Raw genomic sequence first — 15,595 nt, forward strand, 5'->3', positions numbered from 1 at the left:
ACAGGTGTGATGGGGGTACCGAGTTTAGTGTAGGTGAGTATGCGGGTGCCGGAGTTTTGGATCAGCTGGATCCTGTGCACGGTGGAGCTGGGGAGACCGGCAAAGAGGGCATTTTGAAGTCGAGTCGGGAGGTGATGAATGCATGAATGAGTGTTTCAGCTGCGTTTGGGGTAAGGTACTGTTGGAAGTGGGAAATGTGGCAGAGGTGGAGATAGGCGGTCATGGTCAGGGACCGGATGTGGGGAAGGAAGGACAGCTGTGGGTCGAACCTGATGCCTAGGTTGTGCACTGGTTCAGTAAGGTAAGTCTGAGGTTGGGCCGGGGAATTTGAGGAGCTTGCAATGAAAATTCGTGCCAATATGCTACAGCACTCAGGGGACACGGAGGAGGCCGGACGCTCTACTGGGTCTGGCCTCCTCCATGTCCCCCGAATCCTCTGCTCCACCATCGGCAGCCGTGCCTTCTGCCACTACGTCCTGAAACTTTGGAACTCCTTCCCTCAACCCCTTTGCCTCGCCCCCTCTGTTCCCATTTTCAGGTTGCGCCTGAAGACCTTCCTCTTCGACCTTCCCCCTGGCTCAGCCTCGGGTTCTGCCACTGTTAAGGCTCTGACACACTGCCCGGCGTGGAGGGCGCTATATAAATGCAAATTGTTGTTGTTGACTCCACAAAGAATATATTTAGCACAAAAAAAACTACAACTGTACGCAACCAAAATGGAAACAAGAATTAAATCCAAAATACAAGTTAACAGGTGCATATATTGAATGGCTCAGTGCCCCCTATTCTAGGTCAGAATCAACAATGAACACAAGTCCCGATGTGGAGCTTGAACACACAACCTTCTGACCAGTGGTAAGAAGGCTACCACTTGAGCCAAGATAAAAATTTAAATCCTCCAATACCTGCCTAGGGGAAAAACATTCATGTCACCAAAACAGGGACACAACTTAGCCCCTATTTATTCTAATATATGTCTTGCAGACATCACCAGGATCAACTGGTGTTTCACAACAGTCGTTGCCCTCGTAATTCTTCCTGTCCAGATCGGGAGCAGGAATTGATTCTCTTTTTTCCACGTGTCTTTTTTACAGTCTACGTAGAAAGGATTACATTTTAATGTGTATTTACATATTGAATTATTGAGCTAAAATTTCACAGTAACTCTGGAATTCATTCTCAATGCAACTAGTATTCTAAAATGGGATAAGCACGTCAATTTAACATTTAATCTTCATGTGCTCTTGGATTTTCAAAATAAAAGCCACTCGTATCTCGGGACAGCAGAAAGTTCTCATGGCAGAAGACTGCATATGGGTGTGTAGAGAGAGGAGGGAGGGGGAAAGGAGGATATCATTAAACAACTCATGCTTACAATAACAGTTAAGTCTCTTTCTGACAACACTCATACATAATACCCAGATCATACAACGCAAATCTGTGGAATTCCCATTTTATTCCTTTTTAAGAAGATGCACCTTCTTCTCACTCCTGGAACACATCAGTTATTCCAGTGCTCACCAACATGCAATCCCTGCAGTCACTTGGTGTAGAGTGTGATATTAATGTGGTGTTATAATAGGTGTCAGGAAGTAAATTAATACAAAGCTGTCATGTCATAAGATTTGAGATAACTGGTGAGGTGAGAGGCTCGTGACTGTGAATACTTCTATCCTGTTTGGTGCATTTATTTAAATAACACAGCCATGACTGTAAACCTTATCAGAATCAACACAAGGCCAATGCTAAACACTGTGTAACCTGGAACATTCCACCATTCTCCTGCGACCTGCTATGATAATAATTTGGTCACTCAATCCACCCAACTGCTTGTGGGACACTGCTGTGCGCAATTGGCTGCCACGGTTCGCCCACAAAATATGCAGTCAATTCACTTTACAGTCGAAGGCACAGTCAAAGAGGAAGACGGTCTTTAGAAGGGATTTGAGGAGGCAACAGAGAGAGTGAGGCAGAGGAAATGTGGGATAGAGTTACAGTGAGTGTGGTAGAGATGCTGAATGCCTGACCACCAATGGTGGGGTTGGAAGTGCAGGGGACCTGAAGCAGGTTGGAGGCCTACAGAGTTCCGGATGATCTGCAGCTTGCGGAGGGAAGAGTAGTTGAGCAGTGCTCTCACAAATTTCATGCTGTGTTGTGGTGCTCAGCAAGAGGCTTACTGGGAATTCCCATTACCTGCCATCCACCTGGTGCAGGCTCAAATTTACACTTGTCAACTAATGACTATCCTCCTGGGTCTATGTGTGTGTGTGTGTAGTGGTGGGGTTGGGGGGAGGAATAAGAGGCTGGGAGCTGGGAATAACAGAGCTGAGTTGCTCCTTTGCAGCAGTCTCAGTTGGTTTGTGAGCCAGATGGGTCTGCAATATTCCAGAGCATTGTCAATAACAGACCACCCAGCCTGGCTCATCTCTCAGCCACATGGTTGTGGGTTCAATCTCACCATCAGGACTTTGAACTCCTAGCGTAGGCCAACGTTCCAACACGGTGTTGGAGGAGCACCACATTGTCAGAGGTGCTATCCATCAGATAAAACGTTAAACCAAGGTCCCGTGGACATTAAACATCCTCGGCACTGTGCAAAAAGAGAAGGAAGTTTCTCCTGATCCTGGTCAACAAACCCCCAAATAAAATTGGTCGCTCACTCCATGGCTGTTTGCGGCACATTACTGACACATTCACCTACAGTCACTACACATTACTGTAAGTTCTACGAACCGCTTTGAGCTGTCTGAACAATGTGATAAGACGCTAAATCATATGCAAGAATTATTATTATTGCTTATTAGTATTGCTGTTTCACACTGTTTGGATATGGGTGAGCAACCCATGGATATGGGTGGCTGTCTTCAACAGGATCTCGAATTGCACTCTCATAGAATTTTTCCATTACAGATACTCTATTAGGCTACTGGTGTATAGTTTCCAGGCTCATGTCTCTTATGTAATAACTGGATTACATTTGCTCTGCTTCAGTTATTATTAGATACTGCTTTAATGTTTATGGAGATTCTAAAAATATTAACCCAAAGCCTCACCCTTTTCCTCTCGCTTTTCTTAAAGATTCCAGGCTGTATCCTGTCTGACCAGACTGCCGTCAACATTCAGTGGTTATTGTTTCCTTATACGCTCTTAGGATGAAACGTTAAACTGAAGTCAGTCTGTTTAGGAGGACATTAAAGGTCCTATGGCACTATTTGAAAAGTGAAGAGAATTTCTTCTGGTGTCCTGGCCAACAATCCCACAGTCATCACTTCATGGTGGAGACTACTGTATGCAAATTGGCTACTGGGTTTGCTTGAAAGATATACAGTTACTAAGCTAAACCATAAATTCTGTGAAGCTCTCTGACCCATCCTCACAACATGAAAGGCACTAAATCAAATGCTAGGATTATTATTATTATTTATTATTATTCAATCCACATATGCTGTCTTTTTAATGGATGTGAAACCTCATTTTAACTGTCATCTTTTGATCTGCTACAATATCTCTTCTTGACATGTCCCTTAAAGGATCTAGATAGTCTTCAACATGCTGCCGACTGCTAATTAATTCTTTGGCTCCAGCTTGCCACTGTCTGCCATCAGTTTCTCTATTGCCCTCTTGTCTTTTCAAATGCTCCTTTTAGTTTTCTTCAATTGCTTTTTGATATGACTGCCAATCCTCACTCCCTTTCACTTCCTTATGTTAAGACATATTTTAGTTAGGCCTACAGATCTGTGTTAAAGTCATTCATTAATTGTGTCTTGCTCTCTTTATGTGTTGTTCTTTTATCTAATAGGAATGTATTTTCCACCAAAACACAATCACTGAAATTTACTTTATCCTGTGATCCATTTTGGGACATCCTCCTGATATGAAAGTCACTGTACCAAACATAAGAGTTATTATTACTATTATAAACCACAAGAAACCTACATCCTATTTTCTATTTCCACATTCGTATAACCTCTGAATGACATTCATGAAAGAAAGGACCTAGAATTAAACAGCACAAGCCTTTTTCACTTAGGGCCCCCTCTTCTCTCCTCTGCTGAAAGGGAAGACGTTTACAACATCACTCTGACCTGAATTCAAACCCAGGTCTCAGATGAAATAACAGGTCATAAATAATCAATTGAACCACTAAATTTATTTCTATCCAAATTTCAAGTTCAGTACAATATTATTTCTGTAACAAAACTTACAAAGCGACAGTAAGGAGTAGTTTTAAACTAATAGTTTGCTGAGGTTTTTCATCCGCCATCATTACTACATGGAGATTTTGCCCATACATTTATAGTAATCGGGGATTAACTTGCACGGTTTGCTATTGCTAGCCTTTATAATGAATTTCCTATTGCAAGTGTGGGACAAAATATTCGCTAACATTCACGTACAAATACACAGTTACTATACTTTACAGAAAAACTTTGTGAAATGCTTTGAGATGTTTGTACATGATGATAATAATAATAATAATCCTTATATTTGGTATAATGCTTTTCATGTCAGGAGAACATCCCAAAGCGCTTCTCAGGTTATAAAATGACTGTATGCATTTTGTGGGCAAATATGGCAGCCAATTTGCAGATAACAAACAGCCAAGGAATGAGTGAGCGATTTTATTTTGGAGGATTGCTGGCAAAGACATCAAGAGAAAACTTTTATTCTTTTCTAATAGTGATCTTTAAGGTCCATCTGAACAGGCATTATTATTGTTACTGTCTCACACTGTGAGGTTTAATGTCTCATCTGAAAGACGGCACCTTCAACAATGCAGCACACCCCCAACACTGCAGTGAAGTGTCAGGCACTGAATTAAATGCAAATATGGCTAATTTAAGCAAACAACAACTTAGCTGCCAAATACCACCATTATGAGGCCTAGCCTCAGTTCACAAATTGTTCTCAGAGTATTGGCCAATGTTTACCTTAATATTACCTAACACAGCTGATAAATCAAATAATATATTTGATAATATATTTATTAGGATCTAGCCACTGAATCTCGTGGCTTTGGCAGACTCACAAAGGGTACTGGTACATTTAATGAAAATTACTGTTTCTACGCCAGTCATGTCAATGCTCTCAATGACAAGAAAGATGTTGGAACTTGACTGTGAGGGAGCAGGCATGTTTACGTGTAAATTGTAGATTAAAAAGTACCAACATGATCTCTCTTATTTTTAAAACAGGCAAATTGCTTATATTAGTTTCTACTTAATTATATAACATTTAATCCTGCTTAAATGAATTTTCCTCCATTTGTCAGTACAATTCCCAAACCACCTAAGTGAATACAGAAATAACCTATTGGCCCTCAGATTGATTTTTGCTTGCTTATTTGCACATTTCACCAAATCTGTCACTCTGAGAATTAAAAATGCCTCCATTGTGGAAATATAAAGTCAATTGAAAGGTACGAGAGACAGAGAAATGTGTGATATTTGTCAAGGTTTAAGACAATGGGCCCAATTTTATATAAACTGGATATTATTATATTATTATTCTAACAGCGCCTTGGGATATTCTCCCAACATAAAAGGCGCTATACAAATGTAATTTTGTATTGTGTTATACAAAATGTTATTTTATTTTTAAAAATATTTTATATAAATTTTATATAAATTGTACATTATTATAGTATTATTATACAAACAATTATATATACATTTTATTTAAAATGTAATTTATATCAGTTTTATAGAAATGGTATATTATTATAATATTAGTATTATACAAAACAACAAAGCTCAATGGGCACAATTGAGTCTCTGGTCTCTACACTCCGCCTATATTCCACTTAATTTTGTTTAAATTCTCCACACCATTTTCTTCACGTGATTTTATAGATCGCAAACTAAATCCAGAAACTCTAAAAGGATTAAACCCTATATTACCCCAAATAGATTTTGTTCATGAGTGTGAAGGACTCTCTCTAGGCATGTTCTGCACTTTACTCAGAGCACAGTACATGTAAACAAGGACAGGATATGGCAAGTATTGCTAAACTGCGGAGTTTGGGCTTCTGGCTAATGGAAGCACTCAGTTTTGCAGGGAGTAAACTATCCTTTATTAATCTTAGACTGTGAGGGAAATAAGCTATGTTTAGAGGTGCACTTTAATCTCAAAGCACTGTAGTGTTTGCAAAGATGGATAGTTAACAAAGCAAAAACGATTTGATTTTTCAATTAAAAAAGAGGATATGCACATTGGATATCAGAATAAAACAATGGTGGCACTTGGTACCATACCTCAACTGTAGAACCACGGGAGTCCTGAAGTCAACTAAGCATTTCATAAAATTTTATATTCTGTTACAGCTCCTCAATTGCTTTATTTTCCTCCAATACTGTAATTTCACTCCTTTTTTTTAGATTCGCTAGATATTTTCAGTATATCCAGATTTGCTGGTGTTGATATCAGGCACGAAATAATGAACTGCTAATCTGTCACTGGTCCAGAATAATCAAATTGCATAAAAGAGCTCAATGTTGCCTCATTAGAATCCTTGTCTCCCGTGGAACATCTTGACACCAAACTCCTGACAATGAGCATTAACTGGATTCATGATAATTATAGAAATTACAGCACAGAAGGAGACTGACTATTCGATACACGGAGTCTACGCTAGCTCTAGAGGAACAATAGATGGTACACTGATCCCAATTCCCTGCTCTTTCTTTTGTTCATCTTCAAATACACATCCAATTCCCTTTGAAATATTGAGCAGCAAAATTCTCATATTCAGTTTTACCTGCTGGAAACCTATTTTGCCATGGAATGTTGGAGTTATTTAAAGACCAGTTGAGAAGGATACTTGCAATAATATGTCACTGTTTTTCTGACCTGTAAACAATTATTTACTTCCCACCTCTTCCCTATAGATGAAAACTAGACACTTCATTTCAGAACAAGTACACAATGATTCGGCCAGGACATTGCCGACAACGTGTCAAATGCATAACTGCTGTCCCTTAGAGCAGAGAGGGTTAGGGTTAGATTTAATGGAGGTGTTTCAAATTATGAAGGAGTTTCATAGAGTTGATAGGGAGAAACTGTTTCCACTGGCAGGTGGGTCAGTAACCAGGACACATAGATGTAAAATAATTGGCAATAGAACCAGAGAGGAGATGAGGAGAAGTTGCTACAGTCTGGAATGCACTGCCTGAAATAATAATAATAATCCTTGCATTTGATATAGCGCTTTTCACGTCGGGAGGACGTCCCAAAGCGCTTCACAGAACACACTGTAAAGTGAATTGACTGTATATTTGTGGGCGAACGCGGCAGCCAATTGCGCACAGCAATGTCCCACAAACAGTCGTAGATTGAAAATGACCAATTTATTATTGTTTTGGGTTTTGGAGGGATTATTAAGGGTGGTGGAAACAGGTTCAATGACAAGTTTCAAACGGGAATTAGATAGGTACTTGAAGAGGAAAACTTTGCAAGGATGTGGGGAAAGAGCGGGGGAGTGGGACTGATTGGGCAGCTCTTCCAAAGAACCGGCACAGGCACAATGGGCTGAATGGTCTCCTTCTGTGCTGTAATATTCAATGATTCTATGAACAGCACATTAATCCTACAATACTGTTGTCAGCAGTTTGTCTGATTTGAGAACTGGAACACATACTGATATCTGAATAATTAACTTAAGGGAATTAAAGATACAAAAGCAGTTTCTACCTCCACAACAAAGGAACATTCAGTATTTGATGGGGTGAGTGGGGATGGAGGGTGATGAGAAACAGTTAACATAATCCTAGATAGTTGGGATTTACAGTGCATGTAAAATAATAGTTACCTTAATCAAATTCACTTAATTCAGAGGATTAGAAGGCAAAGCAAAAAACATGCTACAGTGGTTTATAACTACCTATAGTATCGTGCCAGGCATGAGTGCTAATAGTTACGTGGGAAGACTTAAAAGGTAGGAACAGTAAGCAGGGATTTTAAATAGAGGTTTTCAAAATTACGAATGGTTTTGATAGGGTAAAGAGAGAGATATTATATCTATTGCTAATAATATGGATGCAAGGATTATTATTATTAACTTGAGCATAACTGGAGGAGTTAACTGTTAATGCTATTAACATTCAAGGAAAAATAATATTAACAGGTAAAGGATAGAGCGCGTAGTTCCAATAGAGGAAATTTATACCAGCGCAGTAACAATGGGTCAACTATACAGTCAATTCACTATCCAGTATATTCTGTGAAGTGCTTTGAGACATCTCGAAGATATGATGCAAGGATTATTATTATAATATAATGTGTTTCAGAGAGTATAGAAACAGGCAAATTTTTCAATACGGCCTTTATTTTTATAATAATGATAATCCTTGCATTTGATATAGCACCTTATCAAGTCGTTGAGACGTCTCAAAGTGTTTCACAGAATATACTGTAAAGTGAATTGACTATATATTCTGTGGGCAAAAATCGGCAGCCAATTCCACACAGCAGTGTCCCACAAACAGATGCGGATTGAGTGACCAAATTATTATTATTTTTAAAACATTTATTACGGTTTTCAGCACATTCTTTTTAAGAACTACAGAAAAACTCATTTAAAGTTAAGATTGAATTCAACACTTTCCCAAATTCTGGATGTTCTAAAATTTCTCTCTGTACATTTGGTGCCAATGGTAAATGCCAGTGCCCTTAACATGGGGTTATATTCACATCAAAACTCTTCGGTTTGGGAGATCAGAGATCAAAAAAATGTGTTCACTTTCCCGAACAGGTTACTGGCAGATTTTACAGTCTTTACATTGTTCATTTAAAGAAAAATGTAAACTGATCCTAAAGTACAAATGTAAATATGTCAATAAAAAAAACACACCCATACACTTAAACCAACCCAAAGTATGAGTCACCAGGGCAGGCCCCCAAGCTCAGTGTCTCCCACAAAGTACAGTAATATAGTAACCCACACATGCTGCCTTGACTGATGGACAAAACACAATATGATTCACTATGGTTGTTAAAGGGAACATGGTGTCCTCTGGGGTTAAGACCTAATGTACTGGTGGAATGCTTCTTTGAAAGTAGTTCTGCCTCAACACTAGAACGTTAGTGCAGGGCAGAGGGGAAATCACATCCAAAATTATGAAATACTAAAACTTGTTTACGGGAAATAGCCACTTGTCTAGGCAAGCTTCTGGGGGAGAGGTAAGTTGGGTTCTGAGGTCTGAGCTGGCTCCATGGCAATGTACTTAGCAACAGAATGTCACACTCAAGTCAACCCACTGTAGTCTCGGTATTCGGACAGGCGCGTCCACAGTACTCAAAGGTCCAGCCTAGCTTGTCAGCAGGACTTGGAGGGATAGACCAATCGCTGGGGGCAAGAATTCGTATTACTCAACTCCTGTTAATATTAGCAATAATAATCCTTGCATTTAATATAGCTCCTTATCACGTTTTCGAGACGTCTCAAACCCTGCAAACAAAAGCCCTAATAGGTCCTGGACAACCAGGAGGAAACTTGTCAGACAGGGTTCTCAATGACAAGCTGTGCAGTTTTAGGTGGTCAAGCTCAAGCAGTTCCCAACACACACTTTGGGAGATTCAAACCTTGGCTCATGCCAACCTGCACCTAATACCCTCTCTGAGATTAGATAAGCGAGGTGTATTTCTCTGGGGAGAGAGTGTGTATTGCATTACAGACAGGGGAAATTTCCATTTGTGGATGGCATATATAATATATTTATATATATATATGAAATTCTTAATCTGGTTTCGGTACTCTTAAGCGTGACCGTGGGTTTATGCATGTGTCAACCACCTGGCTGACAGAAAAAAATAGACATTATAGTCTTTGAAACATACTGATATAAAAGTTGCTGGGTGTAGTTGGTAACCACAGCATGACACCTGGCCCAGCCTGCCTAGCCATGTCTCCTCAAAACCAGTGGAACGCTATTCACCTCCCTCTCAAAGGAGGATATTTTTAGACATGGTATTCATCTTATCGTCATCAAAAAAACCAAGAGCTGTGATTTGAACCAAGAACCTTTCAGCTCTAAGTCCAGTGCTCAACGGTGCAGCCACAGAACAGTGAAACACATTCCATTCCCTCCCCCCAACTCTGCCCTGTTGTTGTTTTAACTTGCGCTGCCACGAAGAGTGGAAAAACACACAAGGTAAGTTTCTGATGCAACACAGAAGGGATGCATTTGTGAGGGGAGGGAGGGTTACAGCTGCAGTTAAATGTAAAACGTAAACCGACATTGCAAGGAACAGTCATGGCTATAGAACAGAGTAGCGACTTGGGAGATAAAGAACAGAGTATATCCAGTAGGGACAAAAAGCTCAACAAAGGAAATAGGGCATTAATGAGTAGGGGAGAGTAGGGGAAATAGTAAGAGGTCAAAATTAAAGGTGCTATATCTGAATGCACGAAGCATTCGTAACAAGATAAACAAATTAAGTGCACAAATAGACATAAATGGGTACAATCTAGTGGCTATTACTGAGACGTGGTTACAGGGAGACCAAGGATGGGAGCTAAACATTCTGTGGTATTCAACGTATAGGAAAGATAGGCAATGTGGAAAACGAGGTGGGGGGTTAGCCCTGCTAATAATCAGAAATCAGGATGTAGAGTCAGTATGGGTGGAGGTAAGAAACAACAAGAGGCAGAAAACACTAGTGGGATTAGTTTATAGATGCCCAAACAACAGTTACAATAGTGGGCAAGGTAATAATCAGGGAATTAGAGGAGCATATAGCAAGGAGAATACACTAATAGTGGGTGATTTCAATCTTCATATAGACTGGGAAAACCAAATTGGCAAAAGTAAATTAGAGGATGAGTTTATAGGATAATAATAATAAAAATAATCCTTGCATTTGATATAGCGCTTTTCACGTCTTCTAGACGTCCCAAAGCGCTTCACAGAATATACTATAAATGCATTAGAGAGAGTTTTCTAGAACAATATGCTGAGGAACCAACAGGGAACAGGCTATCTTTGATCTTGTTTTGTGTAATGAAATAGGGCTAATCAGCAATCTGGAAGATAAGGCTCCTCTAGGGCAGAGTGATCAGTACATGATGGAATTTAACATTAGAGAGTGATGTAGTTGAATCTGAAGCAAGGGTCTTAAATTTAAATAAAGGTAACTTTGCAGGTATGAGAGAAGATTTGGCTAAAATAGAGTGGGAAATTAGATTAACAAATGATGATAGACCAGCAATGGCAAACGTTTAAAGATATAATACATAATTCCCAGTGACCACATATTCCCTTGAAAAATAAAAATACCACAGTAAAAGTGGTTCAACCTTGACTAACTAGAGAAGTTAGGAAAAGTATAAAATTAAAAGAAGAGGCCTATAATACAGCCAAAAAGAGCAGTAAACATGAGGGAGGGCTTTAGAGATCAGCAAAAGAAAACCAAGTCACTGATTAAGAGGGAGAAAATGGAATATGAGGGTAAACTAGCTGGGAACATAAAGACAGATTGTAAGAGTTTTTACAAGTACATAAAGAGGAAGAGACTATCAAAAGTGAATGTGGATTCATTGCAGGCAGAGCCAGAAGAAATTATAACAGGGAATAAAGAAATGGCAGTCATTAAACAAATATTTTGCTTCTGTCTTCACGTTAGGGGATACTGAAAAGTTATCGAAAATAGAGGGGATCCTGGAGGCTAATGTTAGTGAGGAACTTAAAGAAATGAACATCAGTAAAGCAATAGTGCTAGAGAAATTGATAAGATTAAAAAACGATAAATCCCCCAGACCTGATGGCCTGCATCCTAGGGTTTTAAAAGGGGTGGCTGCAAAGATAGTGGATGCTTTGTTTTTGATCTTCCAAAATTCCCTGGAATGGTTTCCATTGATTGGAAGGTCGCAAACTTAACGCCGCTATTTAAGAAGGGTGGGAGACAAAAAATGGGGAACTATAGACCAGTTAGTCTGACATCGGTGGCAGGGAAAATTCTAGAGTCCTTAACTAGGGACGTCGTCGTGGGGTACTTAGAAAATCATAATATGATTAGCCAGAGTTTTACGAAAGGGAAATCATGTTTAACAAATCTTTTAGAGTTTTTTGAGGATGTAACTAGCAGGTTAGATAGGGGGAACCAGTAGATGTGGTGTATTTGGATTTCCAGAAGGCATTTGACAAGGTGCCACATAAAAGGCTGTGGCATAAGATTAGAGCCCATGGAATTAAAGGTAATATATTAGTATGGATCGGAGAGTGGTTAACAGGAAGAAAACAGAGAGTAGGGATAAACGGGTCCTTCTCAGATTGGCAGGATGTGACTAGTGGAGTGCCACAAGGATCAGTGCTTGGGCCTCAATTATTTACAGTCTATATCAATGATTTAGATGAGGAAATAGAACTTAACATATCTAAATTCGCGGACGATACGAAGGTAGGTGGGAGAGTAAGCTGTGAGGATGACACACGAAGAATGCAAAGGGAAATAGACAGGCTAGGTGAGTGAGCCAGAAAGTGGCAGATGGAGTATAATGTGGGGAAGTGTGACATTATTCACCTAGGTAGTAGAAAAGCGGATTATTTTCTAGAGGGGGAGAGACGAAGTAGTGTTAGTGTTCAGAGGGATTTGGGTGTCCTTGTACACCAGTCACAAAAAGTTAGTATGTAGGTACAGGAAGCAACTAGGAAGGCTAATGCCATGTTGGCGTTGTTGCAAAAGGGTTAGAGTACAAGAGTAGGGAAGTCTTGCTGCAGTTATATAAGGCCTTGGTGAGACCGCACCTAGAATATTGTGTGCAGTTTTGGTCTCCTTATTTAAGAAAGGACATACTCGCCTTAGAAGGGGTGCAGCGTAGATTCACTAGTTTGGTTCCTGGGATGAGGGGTTTGACCTATGAGGATAGGTTGAGTAAACCAGGCCTATAATTCTCTAGAATATAGAAGAATTAGAGGTGATCTTATAGAAACCTATAAGATTCTTAAGGCTCTTGACAGGGTAGATGCCGTGAGACTGTTTCCCCTGGTTGGAGAATGTAAAACTAGGGGTCAAGATTAAGGATCAGCCTTTTTGAACTGAGTTGAGGAAACATTTCTTCACTCAGAGGGTAGTGAATTTGTGAAATTCTCTACCCCAGAAGGCTGTGGATGCTCAGTCCTTGAACATATTCAAGACTGAGGTTGATAGATTTTTAAAAACTGAAGGGCTTAAGGGATATGGGGTTAGGGCAGGTAAATAGAATTAGGTTAGAAGATCAGCCATGATCTTATTAAATGGCGGGGCAGGCTTGAGGGGCCGAATGGCCTACTCCTGCTCCTATGTCATATGGTCTTATTCGCTTGTCACCTTTCCCTCTACCATGGGTCTCTGGAGGTGTGCTGCCAGTGAGGCCTGGTGAGGCTGGGGTGGTGGTGGGATGGAATAAAGAGATTTTATACACACAAGTATATACATACAAAATTTAAACCAGCAGATTTTTATTCAGTGCTGATCCTGAACACTATTCATTTTAGCCACAACACGACGTTACACAGTTTTTCCTGACCTTTTCTACTTGGGTAGGAACTCCCAGTGGAGGCGTTTTTTTTTACAAGAATACTGTTAGTTCCTATTTTAAACCTCACACAGTACCAGTACGTTAACCATTTACTATCCAGTTCTGTATAAGCATTGGAGCTCTGTAGGTAGCCAAAATCAACAGCCAAGGAGCATGCCATTCTTTATACACAGCACTGCAAGCACCATTATCTGAATAGCGACAGGGCACAATTTCCTGTTTATGAGGAACTAGAATTAAATTAAAGTTGGATTCATTATGATACAACACCCAGGTTTCAGTTTGTAATTGTAATCTGACAAGCACCTTAAAATACACAGTCAATGCACTCCACAGTAAATCTTGCAATAAGCCGTTTGAAGAAAAGTCATTTTAAAAAATAATAATTTGGTCACTCAATCCATGGCTGTTTGTGGGATGCTGCTGTGCCCAATTGCTGCCATGTTTCACCCACAAAATATACAGTCAATTCAATTCACAATACATCTGTGAAGCGCTTTGAGACGTGTCAACGACATGATAAGGCACTATATCAAATGCAAGGATTATTATAGTATATTATAAAAGAAATGTTAAAGTTGCATCAAATTTAATATTGCAACTGCTAAACTATTAAACAATGGCCCTGTGGTTTTCAGGATCATTTAGAACAAAGCAGAAACATTTCAATTCCACACTGCTTTCTTTTGCTGGAAAGGAAATAGGAAGGAAATAAACGATGGCTTCACTGATCTTCCTACAAATAGCCTGAACTCCTGGAAAACTATTCATTTCATACCCTTTTTTTCTGAGACTGTGCCTAAATGAACAGGGTTTGCAAGACATTTTTCAGACATCTCAACAACGTGACAAAGCTCTACATCAAACACAAGGTTCATTGTTATTATTTTACAAATAAAATCTAACAGTGGATTATAGCGTGATTCGCTGTTACACTGAAAGTCAGACGGTGAACCTTTCTCTCTCTCCCCCTCCTTCTTCTCGCTCACTGAAGGAGGCAGCAAATCTGAAACATGCCAATAAACAAGGCGACGAAATAACCATTGGAATAAAAATAAAAGTCTACCTGGATTCTCGGATCCACTTCTTCCTCCTCCTCTTCTGGCGCCTGGATCACTTTGCTTCCTCGCGATAAACCGTCCATCTTATTGCTGTTTTCTTTTAATTTTTTGGGTTGGAATTAAAAATATTTACAAATTTCAACAATGCAAAATACGGGAAAGTGTGGGGGTGGGGTTATTACATTAAAAAAAAGAGGCAATTAAGGATCTATGTAGATTGTGTATATGTGTATAAAAATATATATGAAACCAAGAAAAAATGACTGAAAGCAGAAAGGCAAAGAGGAGTGAGTGAGAGAGTGAGTGAGTGAGTGAGTGAGAGAGAGGATGTGTTTGGGGGCAAAGCTCAGAGGCAACATCTGGATTGCATTCTGTAACAACAGCTGGAGAGCAGACCTTCCCCTCCTCTCTCAGAGAGAGAGAGAAAAAAATTCCACGCAACCAGGGCAGGAAACACCCTAAATCACTGTTGATATGTGTGCGGGGAATAAAAGAGAAAACATGAGCTGAGGCTGAGGCTGAAGGGTCGGTGGACACAGCCTCCGCCCTGTGATTTCACCTTCTCTGTCCTGAGAGGAAAATCCTACTGACGTCTCTGGTCTAATCTTCCCTTTCCTTTCTGAGCTCCAGTGAGGAGGATCTGCTCTGTGTGTGTGTGTGTGTGGCTGCTCTGCTCTGTGTGTGTGTCTGGCTGCTCTGCTCTGTGTGTGTGTGTGTCTGTCTGTCTGCTCTGTGTGTGTGTGTCTGTCTGCTCTGTGTGTGTGTGTCTGTCTGCTCTGTGTGTGTGTGTGTGTGGCTGCTCTGCTCTGTGTGTGTCTGGCTGCTCTGCTCTGTGTGTGTGTCTATCTGGCTGCTCTGTGTGTGTGTCTATCTGGCTGCTCTGTGTGTGTGTGTCTCTGTCTGGCTGCTCTGCTCTGTGTGTGTGTCTGTCTGCTCTGATCTGTGTGTCTGTCTGGTTGCTCTGTGTGTGTGTGTGTCTGGCTGCTCTGCTCTGTGTGTGTGTCTATCTGGCTGCTCTGTG

General features: G+C 40.2%; 1 protein-coding gene across 3 annotated transcripts in view; it reads right to left on the minus strand.

Moving 5' to 3' along the window:
• sh3bp5b (SH3-domain binding protein 5b (BTK-associated)) overlaps positions 1-15,380 on the minus strand; it is a 47,023-nt gene extending 31,643 nt beyond the window's left edge. The window contains exons 1-3 of one of the 3 annotated variants that reach the window (XM_007889673.2): positions 15,352-15,380; positions 15,134-15,228; positions 14,580-14,671 (exon numbers count right to left, since the gene is read on the minus strand). In XM_007889673.2, the coding sequence (XP_007887864.1) occupies positions 14,580-14,657 (78 nt within the window). In that variant the 5' untranslated portion in view covers positions 14,658-14,671; positions 15,134-15,228; positions 15,352-15,380. Of the gene's footprint in view, positions 1-14,579; positions 14,783-15,133; positions 15,261-15,351 lie in introns of those variants that run through there. The other 2 variants (XM_007889671.2, XM_007889670.2) reach the window with 2 other exon arrangements.
• Positions 15,381-15,595: the final 215 nt, after the last annotated feature.

The sequence above is a fragment of the Callorhinchus milii genome, unplaced genomic scaffold, assembly GCF_018977255.1.
Source record: "Callorhinchus milii isolate IMCB2004 unplaced genomic scaffold, IMCB_Cmil_1.0 Scaffold2, whole genome shotgun sequence".
NCBI classification, from domain to species: domain Eukaryota; kingdom Metazoa; phylum Chordata; class Chondrichthyes; order Chimaeriformes; family Callorhinchidae; genus Callorhinchus; species Callorhinchus milii.